The 20,070-nt window shown below is 38.7% G+C and overlaps 1 protein-coding gene across 6 annotated transcripts in view; it reads left to right on the top strand.

Annotated features, from left to right (window-relative positions):
- Positions 1-20,070, top strand: part of LOC119723858 (protein unc-80 homolog) — a 155,163-nt gene that overhangs the window by 68,166 nt on the left and 66,927 nt on the right. For 4 of the 6 annotated variants that reach the window (XM_038194738.1, XM_038194735.1, XM_038194733.1 and 1 more), the window contains 3 exons: positions 2,245-2,313; positions 11,498-11,678; positions 17,080-17,241. In XM_038194738.1, coding sequence (XP_038050666.1) covers positions 2,245-2,313; positions 11,498-11,678; positions 17,080-17,241 — 412 coding nt within the window. The remainder of the gene's footprint in view (positions 1-2,244; positions 2,314-11,497; positions 11,679-17,079; positions 17,242-20,070) is intronic. The other 2 variants (XM_038194736.1, XM_038194737.1) reach the window with 2 other exon arrangements.

The raw sequence follows: 20,070 nt of genomic DNA, 5'->3' as shown, positions 1-20,070 counted from the left end.
TTGTGTACTTTTCAAGTTACGGAGTTTTAAACACAACCACCGTTTTAAGGTTCTGTACACGGATCACAAAAAAGGTGTGCGTTCTTTCAGCAAAACGAAAACAATTCACACACATCCTTATGTGATTTGTTTTCATTTTACTGAAAGAACACTGAACTTTTTTGTGATCCGTGGACAGAACCTTAAAACACTGGTTGTGTTTAAAATTCTGTAACTTGAAAAGTACATGAGTGATTTGAATGATTTTTGTACTAAAAGAAAGCTTATGAATTGGGCTTTTATACCCTAGAATTTGAAAGTGCTATATGCAGAACTTCACTAAAACAATGGTACCGACATTTGGGTTTCGTTTTTTTTAAAACTCACCCTGTATATGCGTCATGGCTCTGTTGTTCTTGGTGTTTACAAAAATGTAGCATTACTGCCACGGGGAGACATTAGAGAAACTGCTAGGACAAAAAAGACCAGGCACAATCAATATTGAGGTGTCACGTGCATAAAATATAGTCCATAATTTGTTCAGACAAACGTGGTAAATTGTTGGTAAATGTCCAATGTCCCACCGTATAATTTCACCTTCAATTAGAACGGGATGATATTTTGAACAGGATGATTCCATGTATCATACAAACATTCAAACGTGTCTCATGTGTTTGCATGTGCTTGTCTGTTGATTGTTGTAAAAACTGTACAATTGTTCCCTCACACCATCAGTAGGTATTCAGAAGAATGCATGATGTGCTTTGCATACATGTATGTCAAGAAAAAAGGAGAACATTACATATACAACCTGAGTATTTCAAGCATGAAATCATTACGCTATATTGTTTTCATGTGTTAGTATTCCAAACTTGGACCTTTAACCTTTGCATTTCAGAGGTTACATTGTATAAACTGTCTTAAAATTGTTTTAGTTGTTTAATAAAAATTTTATGTAAACTTAAAGTATTCTAAAGTAGGTGCCTTCAAAATATTGTACGACTTCTGCCAATATGTGTACCTAAAATCAAGTATGAAGACAGACTCTGATGAAAGATAAACATTGGGAAGTTTCCAAATTTGACATTGCGGTTGCTTTTTCCCTTTTCAAGATCAATATCAAATGAAATTATCAAAAGGAAATTTGGTTCATAGTGCATGGGCCTAGTTTCTCAAAATAGTGAAAATGTGCCTGACAAACAAGTAGAACTGAGAGCGTATTTCCTAGCATTCTGTAAATGTAGTTTTCAAATGGCAGATTTTAGCAATAACCATGATTATGGGTACAAGTACATGTAGTATGGAGTCCGTGCATGCAAGCTAATTAGAACCCCCATCATCAGTTACAGAGAGAGTGTTGGGGGATCGAGACCACTGGGAGGGACCTACAAATGTGTGACCTGTTCTGTCAAAATCAGACTGTTCTAGGCATAAGGTCAAAAATGAGATTTTTGCATATTGTTAAAATATGTACATTTTCCTTTGAATAGGTGGTTTATTTTTGAAACCGGTCATTCCTGGGCAGAGTTCATCATGTCGAAAAGTAGAAAACGGAGAAAATGGCAGTTAAAGGTTGGGGTCTATTTTAAGACCTGTTTCAAGTGACATTTCTTTATTTAGAGTTCAAATAAGGGTTTCAAACTTTTATAGTATATTTTAGACATGTTCAGGATTACAAATATGCAGAAATTTGAAAATGGAAAAAAATCACCACCGCAGCATTTTTTGGCCCTATCTCAATTTCAACCTCTGCCCAGAAGCATCTGTTTTTGACAGAACAGGTCACATGTGTTGCTGATGACATGATGCTCACATGAACACATTACCAGTTTATGCTCATTCAAAATAGAATTAGTTGTGCGTACACATGTATGCAAACCAGTGAGCATGTACATAGTTCCTGGGGTAGAAAACACAATAGAACAATAAACCCCACAAGGAAGTCTTCAGAAATCTAGATTCCCCATAGGGGAAACGCTATGGATTTTGAGATTTCAACAGGAACAAAGGAAAACAAAAGAAGGGAAACAAACTCAAGGTCTTTCGTCTTCCCCACAAGTATACATGTAAGGCATTGTGTGCACGATGTGTGTCCCTTCCAATGGTGCTCTCAAAAGTGGTTTAAAAATGTCATGCACGGAGTCCGTAGAGTTCACTCCCAGCTTGTTTAATTGTAGAAGTATTTTTTAGCAGAGGAAGAACCCAACACTTGGGACTAACCAACGCTTTGCTTCCCTCAACCATTATGTCCTGATTACATCGTAGAGCAAAGCTGGTATCTCTGCTTGGGCCTTCCTGACAGGATTGTGCAAAAGAGCTGCCACTGAATCTCAGGTCTGGATCGCCGCTTTCAGCTAGTTTGATCCTGTTTGTGCATCTAATTCCTATATAACACAGCACGTCCATTTGAAGAGTTTCCAAAACACGATACATCAATTTGAAAAATGAAAAATGTGCACGGTTATAAAACTTTAAAGAATAAAAACAGTAGGGGATAACAGCTGTTTCTAAATTTCCCTTTTTTTAATAAAAACTTTATCGTGTGAAACTATATAACAGCCATCGAAAGTGTCAAAAAATTTTCCCAAACAACATCCGCATTACATGGTTGTTGAGCGCCCTCTACGATACTTTTATGATACGTATGCAAGTATATATTACCATGAATTTCCAGGATTTGGCGAGCAGTTTGATAGCTCAGTTGGGTAGGATCGTGATTTGGTACCGGGAGGGATCCACGCGGTATGGGTTTGAATCACCATTTTAACCCCAATTTCTTACTTTTCTAATCTGAGGCTTTGGAGGATTTTTAAAAAGGGAAATAAGTCCGAATTTCATTACGTTCGAATTCATTTCTTTTTTTCTAATTTTATAATTTTTTCTCATGTTTTTAAGAGACTTCCAAACGTCATAGTGTTCACCTCATGAGGATGTCGTTTGGGAAAAAGAAATTCGCAGCCGGGAGAGGGCGACATTCTAAAAGGGAAAAAATGACGTATATCGTGTTTTGAAAATAAACTCTTCATTTTCTTCCTTCCCCTAATGGTTTTGAACTACTTGCAGAATTTAGCTGTAGTAAAGTAGAAAAGTTTTATCTAAAATTTATTACTAACTTTTTCTATAACGCATGGTTTGGATTGACTAATTTATCGTGAGATTTAACCCTTTTTCCAACAGTTTCTTTGGTTAGTAATTTGAACTGATTGTAGCTCAAGTACATATTATGTAATAGAAAAAAGTGTCTATTCAGTGACTAGAAATGGAATTCTTGCATCGAGTAATGTAATTTAATATTTGGTTTGGCCCTTCTAATATTGCTCTCCGAGAGATTCTGAGAAAAAAATTGACAAGTTTACTTAGGTGTGACTTTACCTTTTCTTTTCTAGTGTAAGTATCTTACTACTGAACTAGCTTGCATGGTCAAGCTGGCCAGTTTCTATCTGAAGTAGTAGTGGATACCACATTTCATTATTTAAAGTGGATTAGTGGATAAGAAGGACTTCAATGGCTGGTAGCTTGGAATCTGACTCAGCAAAGACCGGCCATCGTATGAGTGCATAGTTGAGGCACAATGTCTTCATTGGACTTTTAATACAGATACTGGGTGATTCCTCTGGCATTGAAATGTTTGAATGTTTGCAATGGATTTATTAACTCAAAATTTTCAAAACTGATAACAAGTACGACAGGTGTTTTGTTGGTAAAAAAAAACTACTTCACTCTCAGAAATACCGAGCTATTGCGACCATATCCGAATGTCAACAATATGTATTTCGTAAACTTCAGACTTTTTCTGAAACAGGCAGGATCCTGCCCGGTTTTTGGTCACGTTAATTTTGAGCCGTGGCAGCTACTTGACATTTGAGTCGGGTGATGTAAATCAATATTAGGTTTTGCCCTATACCGACGTATAAACACTGTTTACTCAGGGTAATCATAATAAATAATAATAATAATAACCGTATATAGCGCCTTTTCCAAAGGATACAAAGCGCTGGGGGAGAATGCAACGAAAGACAGGTAAATAAGTATACGAACACATGAGACCCATTATGTAGCACCTTTTTGCTAGGTGCTGCGGGGCATATTGCAGCCACTGCCAGAAACACCGGGGCAAACCCCTTCTCTTAGCGACAAGTGTTACTGGGTTCCTTAATGTGCATGACACAACACACGGGACCTACGGCTTTACGTTCCATCTGAAGGACGAAGCAATAATGGTAAAGTGCCTTGCTCGAGAGCACAAGCACCATGTTCTCACGGTCAGGATTCGAACCCATGTACGATGGCATACGAGTCGAACACAGTAACCATGTTACATGTTGCAATGTGTAACACTGTGTATACCCCAATGCCTACTGGGAACTTTAGCATTCTGCAAAATTTCCTTCTTGAAAACCAGGCTTCATTTTTTCAATGAAATTGATGAAGGTTTTTATTTGAGTCTTGATATGTGACAGTCACTTAAAAGGAGCAATGTCAGATTGGATGTATTAAGCATTGATGAATTATGCACTGGGCAATTATCACATTGGTTAAACCAAATTCAGAATGCTGTGATCTGAATGAATAAATCCCCACAACCATCGTAGTTATTGATTTAAATAAACAGCTCTCACTGAACCTGTAACTAATTTTTTCCTTTATATCATTTGTAATACTACTGCAGCCGGGAATCTTTAATACCAACACAGGTCCATTATGTTGGAGGTTATTATCTGTAAGTTCTTACTCTTAATTTTAACATCAGATCGTAACCTTGGTAAACCCACAACATATTAAGCCCCTTGTCAAGAACACAAATAATCATGAGAAAAATTTCTTGACCTTTTGGAATGAGACACTTCAATTGAGTGTAAAGTTCTGCCAAAATTGCCTGCATATGTGAAAACTTCAATTTTTGCTGCTCCTACCCTGTACGTAATCTTTTATAAGAGTTGCTTTCAACTGTACTTTCAAGCAGACGTTTCAAACTTTGAAGTATTTGCACATATTCTCAACTCTTTCTCATGTATGAAAACGACAGCAGTTTCTTAGCATTCCAATGAAGACTCACATTGACACGGGGCTTGTGTAACTTCCAACATCCCTCCATATACTTCCATACTTCTCCATTACAATCCCGCCATGGTGACCAACCAGCCCATTGTCCCAGGGTTAGAGGCTCAGAGTTTAGAACAGTTTTCTGTCGTACGTCCCCACAACTTTGCTGGAATCTCGCTTTTGTTTTGGTTATTGTTTTGTTTTCATTTCCTTTTTGCCAGCTGGTTCATACTTGTCACTTAGTTCCGTTGTAGAATGATACAGCTAGTCCATATACATTTAATACCGTTTGAAATCTTGTCATTTACCCTGGGAGTTACCACTGCTTTAATGCTGATGATCCCAACGGTCCTTTTCCTTAATACCCATGAAGAGAAGGCATACATGTTTGTTGTTTGCAGTGTGGGACAGTGTGTGCTATACATGTACAAAATACCAATTCATAAATACAAACTCTCCAACAATTTGAGGAGAAGTAGTGCAAACTCACTGGTGCTGAAATGGAGGCAGGTGTTCGAAATCATCCAACACCGAGGACCACGACTATTTTCGTGCTTCTTCCCCCTCTCCCAAACCATGCTGTATAATTTTAATACACCCAATAGATCTTTAGTTTCATTTCTCAGAGTGGGAAAATTCCATGAGAGATGTACATTTGGTTTATGGACTAATTCAGCGAGCAAAATGAGAATTTTTAGCATCATGTTCGTGCTCATGCCGCACACATTCTAAAAGACGAGGGGTGCATGCATTTTGGTAGCACGCGATGAAGGAGCCCAGAGTGTGTGCCTACTACCTGAGCGCAACTCGCGCAAGCCTGGTGCCACCTCAGAAAATGGCTGTCGTTGAATTAGTCTATTTGAAAAGATGTAAGAGAAGTAATAATTGTTGCTAATAATTGGTCTATCTGTAGTAGAGTTTGTAGAAAACAATCATTTAAAAACCATTTACTACTTAACCTATGTCATATATATAGTGTTGTTGTCAAGTCACTTGAGTTGAGTCCGAGTCTGAGTCTCGAGTCATTTGGTTCAAGTCCGAGTCTGGGTCTGAGTCACAAGTCTTTTGTTAAAGGGCCCATGACATGGGCTCATATTTTGTGCAACTTTCTACTCCTGTTAAATATATGAAAACTATTTGACATCACTTTTTGGTTAATTTGATTGAAAAGCTCACTTTTTTATACATTTCAAATTTTCCATGATTTTCTTGACAAATAAGGGCCCTGTTGCTGTGATGTTATTTCAGGAAGACACTGTTCAGTTTAGGCATTTTCTGTTAAAATTGCGAACCCAAAAGTTGCTCATTGAAAACATTCATGGGAAAACTTTGCTCATTGGCCTAATATTTACTAAAACAACAACAAATCACCAAGAAAAAGAACATTTAAGATAGGAAAATATCCAAAATTGTAGCAAATTGTGATGCTGAAACACCTGTAACATTGAGCTTTCTGCCTGAAATGACATCACTCGTCTGCTCATGAATATGTACATTTTCATTGGCAAAATGCCCTTAAAAATGGCAAAATTGAAAATCAGGTTAAATGGGACACTATAATGTGCATTTTCAAGGACTGCATTACAAAAATTACATTGCAATACTGAATTAGAAAATTTAAAAGTTATAATCTTGTATGAAATCATGCATGGACGTAGACACAAACACATACATGTACTTGTAAGAGCTGCACTGATGCTGGAAATGGGGGGCGGAGGCACATTAAATAAAAACAGTATTATTTGCAACCTGGAGAGTGGTGCGGTATGGCTTGTGTGCTTAACGATCTTTAGCGTTGCTTTAACGTTACATTCAGAAAATAAAGGTTATTTTTGGTAAAAAAATTGTGGCATATTAAGTTGACTTGTTCCATTCTATAACGTTTTCTAAAAACCAGCTATGTACATTTTTATGTCCAGAGACTTTAAGCCAATCATGTAGGTGTAGATGTTGCATGTACATACAGGTAACTGATGTCATCACTATTGGAATCAATTTATGATGAAGTAATCAGTGGCACACGGAACGGGGGGGGGGGGGGGGGGGGGGGGGGGGGCTTTAGTCCCACGATTTGAACTTAATGATATGTATGTGGCCTGTTTTCGGGTAGTATAATAGGGGTGTAAGTGGGACCACCAACGTCAAAATAGTCCACCCCCAAGAAAATCCCAATTTTTTTGCTGCGGCCAACAATTTGTGGCAAATTTGTGAAAAACTTAAACTTATGAAAAATTTGAAGAAAAAAAATTGTGAGCCCCCCAAGTCAAATCCTGGGTGCGCCACTGGAAGTAATGTCTATTCTTTTTGTTTGCAAGGTTATTTTATGTAATTGAGAATACACAGTGAATGACCATTTGTCCATCATACTGGTAATGTTTTTGGTAGATCCATAACATCCTTAGGCCAAAAAAAATAAGTCTCCGGTTTCTGGTATGGAGCTTGCCCAAAAAGTGGTGCGGCGACGCAGCTTTTTTTTTTTTTTACCTGATATTTTTGCCTCAAAATGTAGGCTGATGACTGCAAATGGTGCCCGACTAGACTTAGTGCAAATGTATGGGAGTCCAGAGAGGCCACATAAAGCTTATTCTCGATCATAACCCCATCTAAAAACACGTTAAAATTGTGCAGCAGCAGGATTCCAGTCAAACCAGTGAGTTTGGCGGTTTTGAGACATCATCTTTCATTGAAAAAAAAACGTTTTCATTTTGCCGACGCACATGGCTACGGCGACGCGCGCGCATACCAGAAACCGGAGACTTTTTTTTTGGCTTTATGTGCAGTATTGCAATTGTTTACGGTTTTGGTGGGAGGTAGTAGTACTGCGGCGAACACGCTGTTCAATAAGATTGGTTTACACATTATTTCGCCTGTAACAATCCTTTTGTTTTAGATTAAAGTCTGTTATTGTACTATTTTAGTCTCTAGTTTCCATCAGTTTAGAGAGTCACACGTTTAGTGCATGTCCACTGGGTGACATATATCACATTAGTTTATCAGATTAGCTTTCAGCTTTGTGTAGCCTGGATTGCTTTCTAAGGCCAAGTAACAACCAAACCAATTTCTCATCCCCACCGCCCCACCCGCTTCCTTTTTCCTGCCGTCCTTCATTCTTTGTTTTTTAATTACACATTAGCAGTAAAATTTTGTCTTAGTTTTTAGTGAGTAAGATTTGAGGCTTTGCATGGTGGAGATACTAAATAATGAAAGGTTTGCGGAAACACCATGTGCGAATAATTTCTCAACTAAGAGAATGGTTCTGAAAAGAACCAGAGGTATAAACTCGACGTTCCGGTCAGTATGCTCTGACCGTCTTCAGGAGCGTCCGGTCAGAGCATACTGACCGGAACGTCGAGTTTATACCTCTGGTTTTTTTCAGAACCATTCTTTTAGTTGAGAAATTATTCGCACGTGGTGTTTCCGCAAACCTTTCATTATTTAGTTTCTAGTGAATTTTAAAAAGTTCAAAATCTGGTGGAAATGATGATGTCTTGTTTGGACACAAAAGTATCTTCAAAAGAGTTGAGAATATGGAAGAATCAATCCACCATTTTTTTTGGGGGGGGGGGGGGGGAGAGGGCCACCTCCTTATGTTTAATTTGTTTCATTAACACCTAGGCTTCCAAACCTAGAGTCTTTGTCACATGTAGACGTTGCTGTTTCCCATTTTGGAAACATTGTCAGGAAAAGGGGAAAGAATGTTGCATCCCGACGCCACTTTTGTTCATCATAAATTATCTCAAATGGGTGGTCACCCGGCTTTGGCGGTTCGTAGGATGCATAGAGTTGCTGGATGTAGCGATTGATTGCCATGATAAGTTGTCCCCCTACTGCGATCCTTATGTGCCCGAAACCGCACCTAAATCGGTGCTCTTTTTGTCACGCTGTGTCATGCAGACCCATATGAACAGTGACCTCTATAGTCACATTGGCGTGTAGCTAGTTCTCCTTTCAGATACAGCATGTGTACATGTATGCATTTATATACGTGCGTGAATGTATATACGTGTACGTACACATGCTGTACATACGTAAGAGAGAAGACATTGTTCTGTTTGGATTGTGCATATATTCATCCGTGATTCATTTGAATTCAATTTTCTCTAAAAAAAATCACGTGTTCAAAGCATTTACAATTAATCACTGAGAAATCATCTTTAATTATGCATCATTGTTATCACTGCATGTATGTGTGTTCATCTTTGTGCATTCTGATCACAGTTGATTATTAACTCAAACTGTCAGTAGGCCTTTTCCACACTCCCACCTACCCGTGAAGAAGTAAACATGAAACAGTTGTGAGTGGAACCAGGTCCAATTGAACATGGGTCAACAAGGCGTACTGTTCACACCTACACCAGTTTGCATGGGGTCCACTTGATACTAGTCCAAATTGGTTCAATCGTCCGAAGGTCACTGCATGATTCCAAGATTGGATAGTCAGAACACACAAATTTCCCATACCCAGGGTTCATTAGTCCAAAAATGAAATAAAGTTTGTTAATCCGTGCATTTGATGCGATGGTCCAAAGCTTCATTAGTCCAAAGGTTCGTTAATCAAATTCATTTGTCAGGAGGTTCTATAGTCCGAATTTAAAATAAGGTTAATTAATTTAGTCTGAAGGTTCAATTAAAACTGCAAAATGATAACAGGGTTCAATAGTCCGAAAGGTTCATTAAACTGAAAGTGCACTAGGTTCAATAGTCCAAATTGACAATAATGTTCGATGCTGTCAATTGGACTGTTGAACTTATTGTCAATTCGGACTATCGCACTTCATCGTCTATTCGGACTGTCGAACCTTTGGACTAATGAACCTTCAGACTCCCAGCCTTCAGGTTAACGAACCTTTAGACTATCGAACCTTCTGACTAATGAACCTTCCGACTAATGAACCTTCCGACTAATGAACCTTCGGACTATCGAACCTTCAGACTATCAAACCTTTAGACTATCGAACCTTCGGACTAATGAACCTTCAGACTATCAAACCTTTAGACTATCGAACCTTCAGACTATCGAACCTTTAGACTATCGAACCTTCGGACTAATGAACCTTCGGACTAATGAACCTTCAGACTCACAAACCTTCAGGTTAACGAACCTTTAGACTATCCAACCTTCTGACTGATGAACCTTCGGACTATCAAACCTTTGGACTAATGAACCTTCCGACTAATGAACCTTCCGACTAATGAACCTTCGGACTATCGAACCTTCAGACTATCAAACCTTTAGACTATCGAACCTTCGGACTAATGAACCTTCAGACTATCAAACCTTTAGACTATCGAACCTTCAGACTATCGAACCTTTAGACTATCGAACCTTCGGACTAATGAACCTTCGGACTAATGAACCTTCAGACTCACAAACCTTCAGGTTAACGAACCTTTAGACTATTCAACCTTCTGACTGATGAACCTTCGGACTATCAAACCTTTGGACTAATGAACCTTCGGACTAATGAACCTTCAGACTATCAAACCTTTGGACTAATGAACCTTCGGACTATCAAACCTTTGGACTACCAAACCTTCATACTATCGAACCTTCAGATTATCAAACCTTCGGATTATCAAACCTTCTGACTAATGAACCTTTGGACTCACGAACATATGGATTAACAAATCTTCTACCCGGGTACAACCTCTCAACACTAAGGTTAAATTTTTCCCGAGTGCCACACCCGTGTTGAAGTCGTGTTTCACTCTAAAATTAAGTGTGAAGAGGGGTTGCTGATGAAATCTCAGGGGTCGACCTGGGTCCATCACAAAGATTTGGGATAGTGTGAAAGGGCCTAGTTACATTAGTAGAGAGTGTGTCAATTCTCCAATCAAGTACAACATTTGTCAGCACATACACTAATGATGTTGGAGCTGCATGCTGACAGTTTTGTCAGTCTTTGCTGGCAGTGGGAAAAATAATCACTGAAGTTCAAAGCTCTATATATTTGCTTTTAAACATACAGAATGGGTCATTGAATCATGTAGAATTTGATATATGCTACAGCTTAAGACTGAAAGTACATGGCGATATACCTCTAAATTTGTTGGTCGCACCACAAAGTGACATATCGTGTGCAAAAAAAATGTAAAATTATGACAATTTTTTTAACATATAGACGGATGTTGACTTTTATACATGGATACTGTTTTGTGGAGTAAGTTCGTCTTTCAACTCAGGATCATTGAATCCTCATTGATGGAGTTTTAGTTAAGTCTTAAGATGTCATCACAAATCAAGTGACAATGTATTCAAATAACCTGTGTTATAGACATTCCTTTGTCATTGTCCATCCCTGGCTTGTTATTACCTGACTCGTGATTTGACTCGTGATAAACTTGCGATGGAGTTGACTACAGATGGCTTGTGCTGCTTTACCCTGCAGCGTAACACCCTGTTTGCAGTTACATTCCGTTCCTGTGACATACTGAGAGACAGAAAAATCTAACAATTCCTTTGTTCCACTTACAGCGCTCCTTTGCCGCTGTCGCAGTGTCGCGTACCACTCAGCGACGGGAACACATCAAGAAGACACTCCTCCGTGAACAAGAGAAGAAGAGAGCTGCTCGAGAGACCTTCCACATGACCAACGTACCCATCCTAACCCAGGCAGCTTATGAACCATCACACCATGTCACATCAGATGATGAAGGTAAGACCTAGTCAGGGTTGGACGTATGTATCGGTTATTACTCAAAGCATTATTAACATCAAGCTGGTTGATGCCATTATGAGAAGAGTTGCTGTATTAAAGACTCCCAATCCTCGGTTCTAATTTCTTTCATTTTGGCTGCTTAAATAGGGAGATGTACCTTAGGAGGAATATATACAGGGTGAGTCAAGAAAAACAAAACACCCAAATATCAGGACCATTCTGTTAGTGAAGTTCTGCATGTAGCACTTTCAAAATCTAGGATATGAAAGCCCAATTCATAGCTTTCTTGTAGTACAAGAATCATTCAAATCACTCATGTAATTTTCAAGTTACAGAATTTTAAACACAACCACTGTTTTAAAGTTCTGTCCACGGATTACAAAAAGGTAAGCGTTCTTTCAAAACGACAACAAATCTTATAGGTATGTCTGTGATTTGTTTTCGTTTTACTGAAAGAACGCACACCTTTTTTGTGATCCGTGGACAGAACTTAAAAAAGGTGGTTGTGTTTCAAATTCTGTAACTTGAAAAGTACATGAATGATTTGAATGATTCTTGTACTAAAAGAGAGCTTATGAATTGGTCTTTCATATCCTAGATTATGAAAGTGCTACATGCAGACAGAACTTCACTAAAACAATAGTCCTGACATTTGGGTTTCGCTTTTTTTTACTCACCCGGTACACCTGCTCAGATTGGCATTTTAGAGTTTCCTGAACTCAGTTATTCCTTACATTTGACTTAAAACATGAACATGAATAAAACTGCTGCAAATTGCTTACTGGCTGGATTGAACTGAAATTAGAGGGCGTAATTAACATTTTGCTCAAAATCAGGACTTTTGAGAAAGGTCCTGCTTAGGACTGAAAAACGTTAGATTTGAATTTAGTTTGAATTTGTAATACATGAGATTAGGAATGACTTATATGTGTAACACTTGTGCATGCCCAAAAAATCAATTGTTGCAATCGGTAAGAAGACTCCTGGGTGTCTTGATTTCAGACTTTGCTTTATACAGTGGAAAATTAAATGCACTGGCACCAAAGTCACTTGGGTTGATTTGAGTCACTCTGGATACTTTTTGGTTCAGCGTGGCCTTGGAATTGCCAGTCTGAAATTGGATTTAAAAACTGGCCAAAACAATGGCCACAACAAACAATTTTTATATTAAGTTTTAAAGTTGAACAAACAATTGACTGGAGTGGGGATTAAACTTACGACCTCCAGATTCCAGCCGTGTGTCGGTGGTTCCCCAGTTTGCCAATGTCTTTTTTTCAACTTTGAAATTATTCTAATGCGCCTAGTCACTTTCCCTTTTTTATTTGAAAAGTTTATAAAGTTATTGTCACAGAAGAATGTTACTTATTACAGAAGACTCTAATAAGGAAGGCATCTTCAGTTTCAGATAGTGATGTAATGTAGGACCTGATGAAAACAATGCTAGCCTGAAATGCAAATAAGTTTTCTGTAATTGCATACTTTCGGTTCCACTGTGTGTTGAGGCATACATGTACGCATGACACTTTAAGATATCAACTATCGCATGTAATGTCTTTTGAAGTGTCTTGGGCATTAGATAAATCTGATATGGATCGTTCGGGAATGCCTTGCCATTATGCACTCATGTCCTTTGACAGGGGCATGTAGGTTACCAAGAATTGTTCTTGTAGTAAGCCTTTGGCCACCACATGCACGCCTTGGGAACGTCCTGCAATTACGTTGCAACCAAACAGTCAGAAAGACTCGTAATTTGAAAGTGGAATGCTGTACAAAGAATGACGATGCTATGCTGTGAATGGTTTTGACAAGCAGCAACCTCATTTCCCACATCCTAGGCATGATGCATTGCACACAAGGTACAAGTGTGGCAGCTGAAATAATATACCGGTAGAAGGTGTTGTGGTGTGGGAAGAAATAACCAAAGTGTGTACTGCTCAGTGAGCTAAACGGCAAAACGTAGTTGTCCCATAGTTGTCCCAGGTGTGCTATATTACTGTCCAAACTGACTTTACACTTTTGACTTTTATATCTCCAGAGGGTTTCTTATGTTCAAAAGAAATTTATGACAAAATGTTTGCATTTTGAGGATCACAGACTAAATCAAGTACACATGTATATCCCATGTTTGATTGACACAAAATGTTCCTGACGTAAATTTGGAGTGCATTAATGACTCATTTCATCCCTGACTTACAGACTCGACTAGAAGCTGGACCTGAAATATAACTCAATGTTTCATCACTTGAAAGCTGACTTACAGAATGACTGATAAGGCAATTCTTGGCAATAATCCTGTTAATGACATTTGATTGGGTCCTTGAAGCTTCCCTCTCTTGGTTTCTTGAGACTTGACTTGAAACAGTCTCTCTGACTTGTCTTGAAACTTTCTTGACATATCTCTCTGACTTGTCTTCAAATTTTCTGTCCATAAGACTATCCATAGTCCTTAGACTTGCTAGCTCTTATGCAGCCAAAGAGAACATAGAACATTTATATAAAAATAAATATAAACTGATTTGAAATGTTCATAAGTCAAGACTTGACTTTGGTACCTGACTTATTGGCACTTGACCTAAATCTTTCTTGACCTGATGTAGTCTGAAATGATTCTTTACTTAAGTAAATAAAAGATAACTATTTTGGGCATGAGTTACAGAGCTCGTATCAGGAGCTTGCAACACTATCAGGGTGTCTTTATCAACTGGCATTGTTGAGGCCCTCACGTGACCTGTCATGTGACTAGGCTTGGTCCCACGACAGGAGGCGGTCGTACACGTGGGCCAGCTCGTACTCTCAATCTCTGTTCATATGGGGGCAGTGCCTGTGGATTTCCACAGCTTTGCGGATTTTGCGTTTCCAGAGGTTGTCCTCCCTGGCGATGATCTTAACATTGTCCACCGAGATGTTATGTCCTGAGAAGAATATATGTTCACCAACTGCTGTGGGGGGGGGGGGGGGTGGGGGGGGGGCTGACCTACTGGTGTTTTCTCTGTATCGGGTCTGCAAAGTGCGAACTGTTTCCCCGATATAAGTGTCTTCACAACCATCACACAACATCTGGTATACGAGGCCACATTTCTTGAGGTGTGGAATCTTGTCTTTCTGGCTGATCATCTGGGAGCGAAAATTGTTAAACAGTTTATGTGCTACCGATGACAAAGACACTGTGATGTTGTCGCAAGCTCCTGATACGAGCTCTGTAACTCAAGTCCCAAAAAGATATTTTTTATTTACTTGATATAATAATGGGACAGGAAACAAACTTTCATGCTCGAATCTCTATCTGAAAATTCTCTGGTCTGAGACTTAATTTACATTATATTTTACGTGATGATAGTTGATTTGCACTTTTCCTCATGGAAACATGATGTGAAACACTCCGTGACTTTAACTTCTCTGACTTGAGTTTTGAGTACAGACATTGCCTAATGACACAATGCTTGATATGTTCACATTTGGCTTGAAATGTGTGCAGCGTTAAACTCAACTAAACAGGACTTCATTTGAACATGTTGTCTAACTGGATTTGAAAATTCCCTTACTTGTAAATTGCTTGTCATGCAAATTGTTTTGAACAAATTGTCAAGCACCAGACAAAACCATGTCTGGGCTTCATCTGAAACTACTCTTAAGAGTTTTGTAAACTTCCCTAACCGAATCAGGAATTTACTAGAAAAATTTGACTGCCAGGTAAACCGTCTACTTTTCAGAATTGACATCAAGCTCAAATCTCTGAATTAAAAATGTTAACGACCTTTTCATTGATGAGCATTAAATCTGACTTGCATACTTAGGGATAAGGCATTTATGATGTGCATGTGTAGCACAGTTACATTTAAAAGGTAAGTAATGGAAAGTTATGCACTGTTTGACAATTCTCAACTACATAAACTTCTCTGTTTTAATCTTTTCAGGCCCAATACATGTACTTTGATTTATTTAATTGTGTTTTAAATTATGAACATAAAGACTACATGTGTATCTGTGGAACTTTTTCATATTGACAAGGGAAAAAAATGGACGGCCGACTTCTGACAATTTCTCTATGTTTTTACATGTAAATTGCAATATTTTACAATTTGTTTGTTTCTTTTATTTTCTTGTGAGCAGGAGACTGTATGACACAATGTTTGAGTATCTATACTTGTTGTGCATTGTGTCACTTTATGTTTCTTTGTATGTTTTATTTGTAGAATATCTAGTGTAATGGGTGTTTTGTTGAATACATGTTAAGTATTAGTTTTTATGTAGTCAGGAAGGCATCTGTATACAACATAATTTGACATTCAAGTGTCTGATGCACCCATGTACATTATCTTTTATTTATAAGTATTTCATTGTTTTCACTATGTAATGAGTTTGTGGAAGTCTACAGGTCGCCCTAAAAAGTTTGTTGAACATGAAGAAAAGTATGAAATATTTAGTGGAAAAAAGATTAAAAGTTGACACTATGACAGACAATGCAAAGCAATTGTCATCAGTGAGAAAAATTTAAGTTAGCAGATGAATGATCTCGATGATGTTAAAAGCCTTACAGAATTTGGTTTAAAAAAGAGGAATATGATGTTGAAATTGATTTGAGAATATACCGTCTGCAGGTTTCCACATAGCCATTTCATATTGACACTCCATGAGATGCGTTGATCATGTGAAAATCATCACTTGATGTTCATCCCAAATCACAGCATCAGTACATGTCATGAGTATTCATCTGTAGTTAAATTGGAAGCATTATATCATAGCAATGATGCCAAGTAAAAACTTGATCCTTTTTCTGCATTAGTTGCCAATAGGAACCCAGATCTATTCTGTCATTTTGAGTATTCCTGATTTGTCAGATATTACGTATCAGAGTCCTGTACATCGATCATTTCAATACTTCTGAAACTTTGATAGGTTGGTCTGTTGATTCCAATGGTAGGTTTTTTTTTCCAGTGTATATTCCAAGCAAGGCATGACTTTGCATTTGTTTATGCATTGTGCCGTCCATCACTAACCCTGCACACGTTGCTAATAGTTGATTAATATGACAGTCAGTCAAGAGGGGTGATTTGATGGCCCGTATCTCACCCCTCTTGTCTGCAAGCAGGCAGTGCATGAAGGCAAGCAGTACAAATAAATAATACATATCATTAAACCCTGTCCTGTAAACCGAACAGGAACTCAAATACAGGTCCCTCCGTCCGTAATGAATGGACATTAATTGCTACTTTAATACGATCAAGCTTTTAACGTTGCAGTTACTGTGTGTTTTTGTCAGCTTTTTTTCTTTTTATTTATATAACCACACTAACATGCAGTTTCATATTCACACCACATCCCATGTATTTTCCACTCCCTGCCCATCCCACCGGCTGCCCATTCGCGTCTGCTTCCGTTTTTTATCCGCCATGTTCAGACGACACGCCCATGCCCGTCACCGTTTCCATGACAGCGCGACGGGTGTCCATAGCCCCACCGGCCACCATGGGGGCCGCCGCCGGCCTGAACCGGGGCCGGAATTTGTCCATTCGTCGTGCATCTCTCTGGTCTGGGGGAGCGTCAACAGGCAACGCATCAGGTATCCCATATGGTCTAATGTCTGTGTCCACTCCCACCTCACCTCATTAATCGCCTGTCTGTTCCCATCGAACCCCCCTCTCCTCCCCATACCCCACCCCTCCCCCTCCCCACCTGAATCTTCCATATATCAATGTAACTGGCATATTTCAGATTTACTGGTCATGTATTATGTTTCTTTATTTGGTGCTTTGTGTCATGTCTGCCATTTTTAATTGCCATATCATGTTCAGAACCATATCACCTGTCAATGCCTACTCTTGATTTGTTCTGATACCCTATACTATTTCTTAATGCTCCTTACTTCTATCATTTACCAGTAATCATTCTTTGATTCATAACAAAACAAACCCACGCTCTTAAGCTTTCATTTTCTCTTCCGAGGTTACTCATTAAAATTGACACTTGAGCTGTCACAGTAACCGTGGATATACACTATTCTAGTCCTTTCATGTGATGTAAAATTTCCTGACCATGTCAACTGCCATGAAATCCAAGTTTTTGCTTTCAACTATCTTAATTGTCTTTGAGGTTTCGGATGGGGAGCAACTCTTGTTTCTTACTGAGTGCCATAGGGGCTGTTTGAAGCAGTTCACCAGATCTGACGTGTACATAGACCGGTATAATGCATACCACAAAAGCCATTCGTGTGCACGTATGTCATCCCAGTACTTAGATGTAGTAAATCATGTGTAGCTTTTATGATGACTTTTTCACAATTTCATGTTCATGACAAAACAGGCAATGAATTGAATCTGCCTGTGTTTATGAACATAGTTTTGTGGTACTTACTTGGGAAATGGGTATCAAAAATTTGCTCTACAGTAAATCAACATGTGGCAACCCTCAAAAAGAAAGCTTTGAATTTCTTGTATCAATCTTGGAAAGTTTAACAGGTGTGGACTTTGTGATGAGAACCAGTTATTTAGTAAAATGATCAGTGTGTTATCAGTACTTTCAGGCTACTACATAGATACATGTATATGTAACATTTATGAAATGAGGCAAACACATTGTTGAGCAACTTACATACATACCAGGCATTAGAATCTTCCTGTTTAAACTGGAATTCCTGGGTTTTTGTTTTGTTGCCTGAATTTCAGCGTTTTATTTATTTTGAGCCTGTTTTGGGGGCTGTTTTGCCTGATGTCACATCTTTTTTTCCTGTTTTTACACAAGTTTCCTGTTCTTCATTGAAATTCATTCTCATGCCTGATATACAATTTGGGCCGTATCACAAGTCCGACGCCTCAGAGGTCCGACGCCTCATAAGTCCGAAATTTCGGACTTATGAGGCGTTGGACTTATGAGGCATCGGACTGATGAGGCGTCAGACTTATGGGCCTTTAATTGGTTAGGGGATGCGATTTTGTCGGACTAATGAGGTGTCGGACTTATGAGCGGACCCCATACAATTAACTGTGGCAAAAGAGGAGCCACGCCATGTCATAAGGTTACATGAATCACCCGCTAGTTCTACCAAATTTATTTTGGTTACCTCTCTATAAAATTTGTTAGTGTACTGTGGCTCAGATTTTACCTAAATCTTTCATACCAAGCTTTTACATCTGCTTTTCTCTTGTTGATCCAATAGTCCATTACACTGATCCGCTGCATGTCAAAAAATTGTGCTCTGTGCACAAGTACTCCCTCAACTAGGGGTGTATATCCACGGGTTGTACTGGAACCTGGTACCCGATTGAAAATGAAAACAGGGGTACCCGGGTACCTGTTCAAGAAACCCAACCCCAAAAATCAAAATCTCGGAAGTTGCTGTTCAGATTGTTCATAAAGGTCCACACGATATTATACGATATTGGTGTGTCAATGCAGCAAGATACAAATGTGTACAATGAGCTTTATTTTAAGCTTTATCGTGTAACTGCGAATTTCGCGAGCTTGAAATCTGTTTTGTTTCTTCCATGTAGCCCAGTTTTCATTTTGAAAATTCCCCACAAATGACGTTCAATCTTTCTTTTTCATTGTCTGAGAGGTGACTAAGTAATTTGCAAAGTTGGTTACGGGTATACCGATCCCGTGACATGAGCGGTCAGTACTCGGGTACCCGACTCCGATGCAAAGCCCTCAAAAACAAAAAAAAGGGAGAGTTGGTGTTTACCACCGGGGAAACATTTCTAATGCATTGCCGAAAATGCCCGACGATCATGCGAAGACGCTAGACCCAGAAATGCATGAGGCAGCCTAGAGTGATTAAACCATTCCCTTATTTCCAAGGAGTGAAAATTATTCATTTTGACTGAAACTCCAGTAATGTCTTTGTCAATCTAATAATGTAGTTTTTCATGCCAAGCCATCTGGTCCTGGCTTTGGTTATAGAGTAATGCTTTAATCTTTTGAAGTAAGACATCAGTCAGGACAAGAATAATTAAAATGTGTTACATGACTCTGAGGCTGCACATGCTGAAAGCATAGCATTCGTAAACCATAGCCTGTTCAAATATTGTCATATCGTCTGACAAAACAAGGGGGACCTTCATATTTGCTGGAGTTCACATTTAATGGTTTGCTTGGAGTAAGTAGGATTCTGTACCAGCCACTAACAGCTTTGCACAAGTTCATTACACTCATCATGCTAACATTGCATGCTAAGTATACTCACTACCCCCATATCATTAAAGATTTCTAGCATCAGTTGGTGCAGTTCTTTCGCACACTTTTTCTTGCTTTGAAGATGTGACCAGATTCACAGCAAATTTGTCAAAGAGCATTTAATTTGACAGGAAGAAATTAGAAAAAGAAATGAACTAAAATATAGAAACTTAAAAGCCTTATAAGTTTAAGTCGCTCAATACAAAGCTTTTGAAAACTT

The sequence above is a fragment of the Patiria miniata genome, unplaced genomic scaffold, assembly GCF_015706575.1.
Source record: "Patiria miniata isolate m_02_andy unplaced genomic scaffold, ASM1570657v1 HiC_scaffold_17, whole genome shotgun sequence".
NCBI lineage: Eukaryota > Metazoa > Echinodermata > Asteroidea > Valvatida > Asterinidae > Patiria > Patiria miniata.
This window is presented reverse-complemented; position numbering and strand designations above follow the sequence as displayed.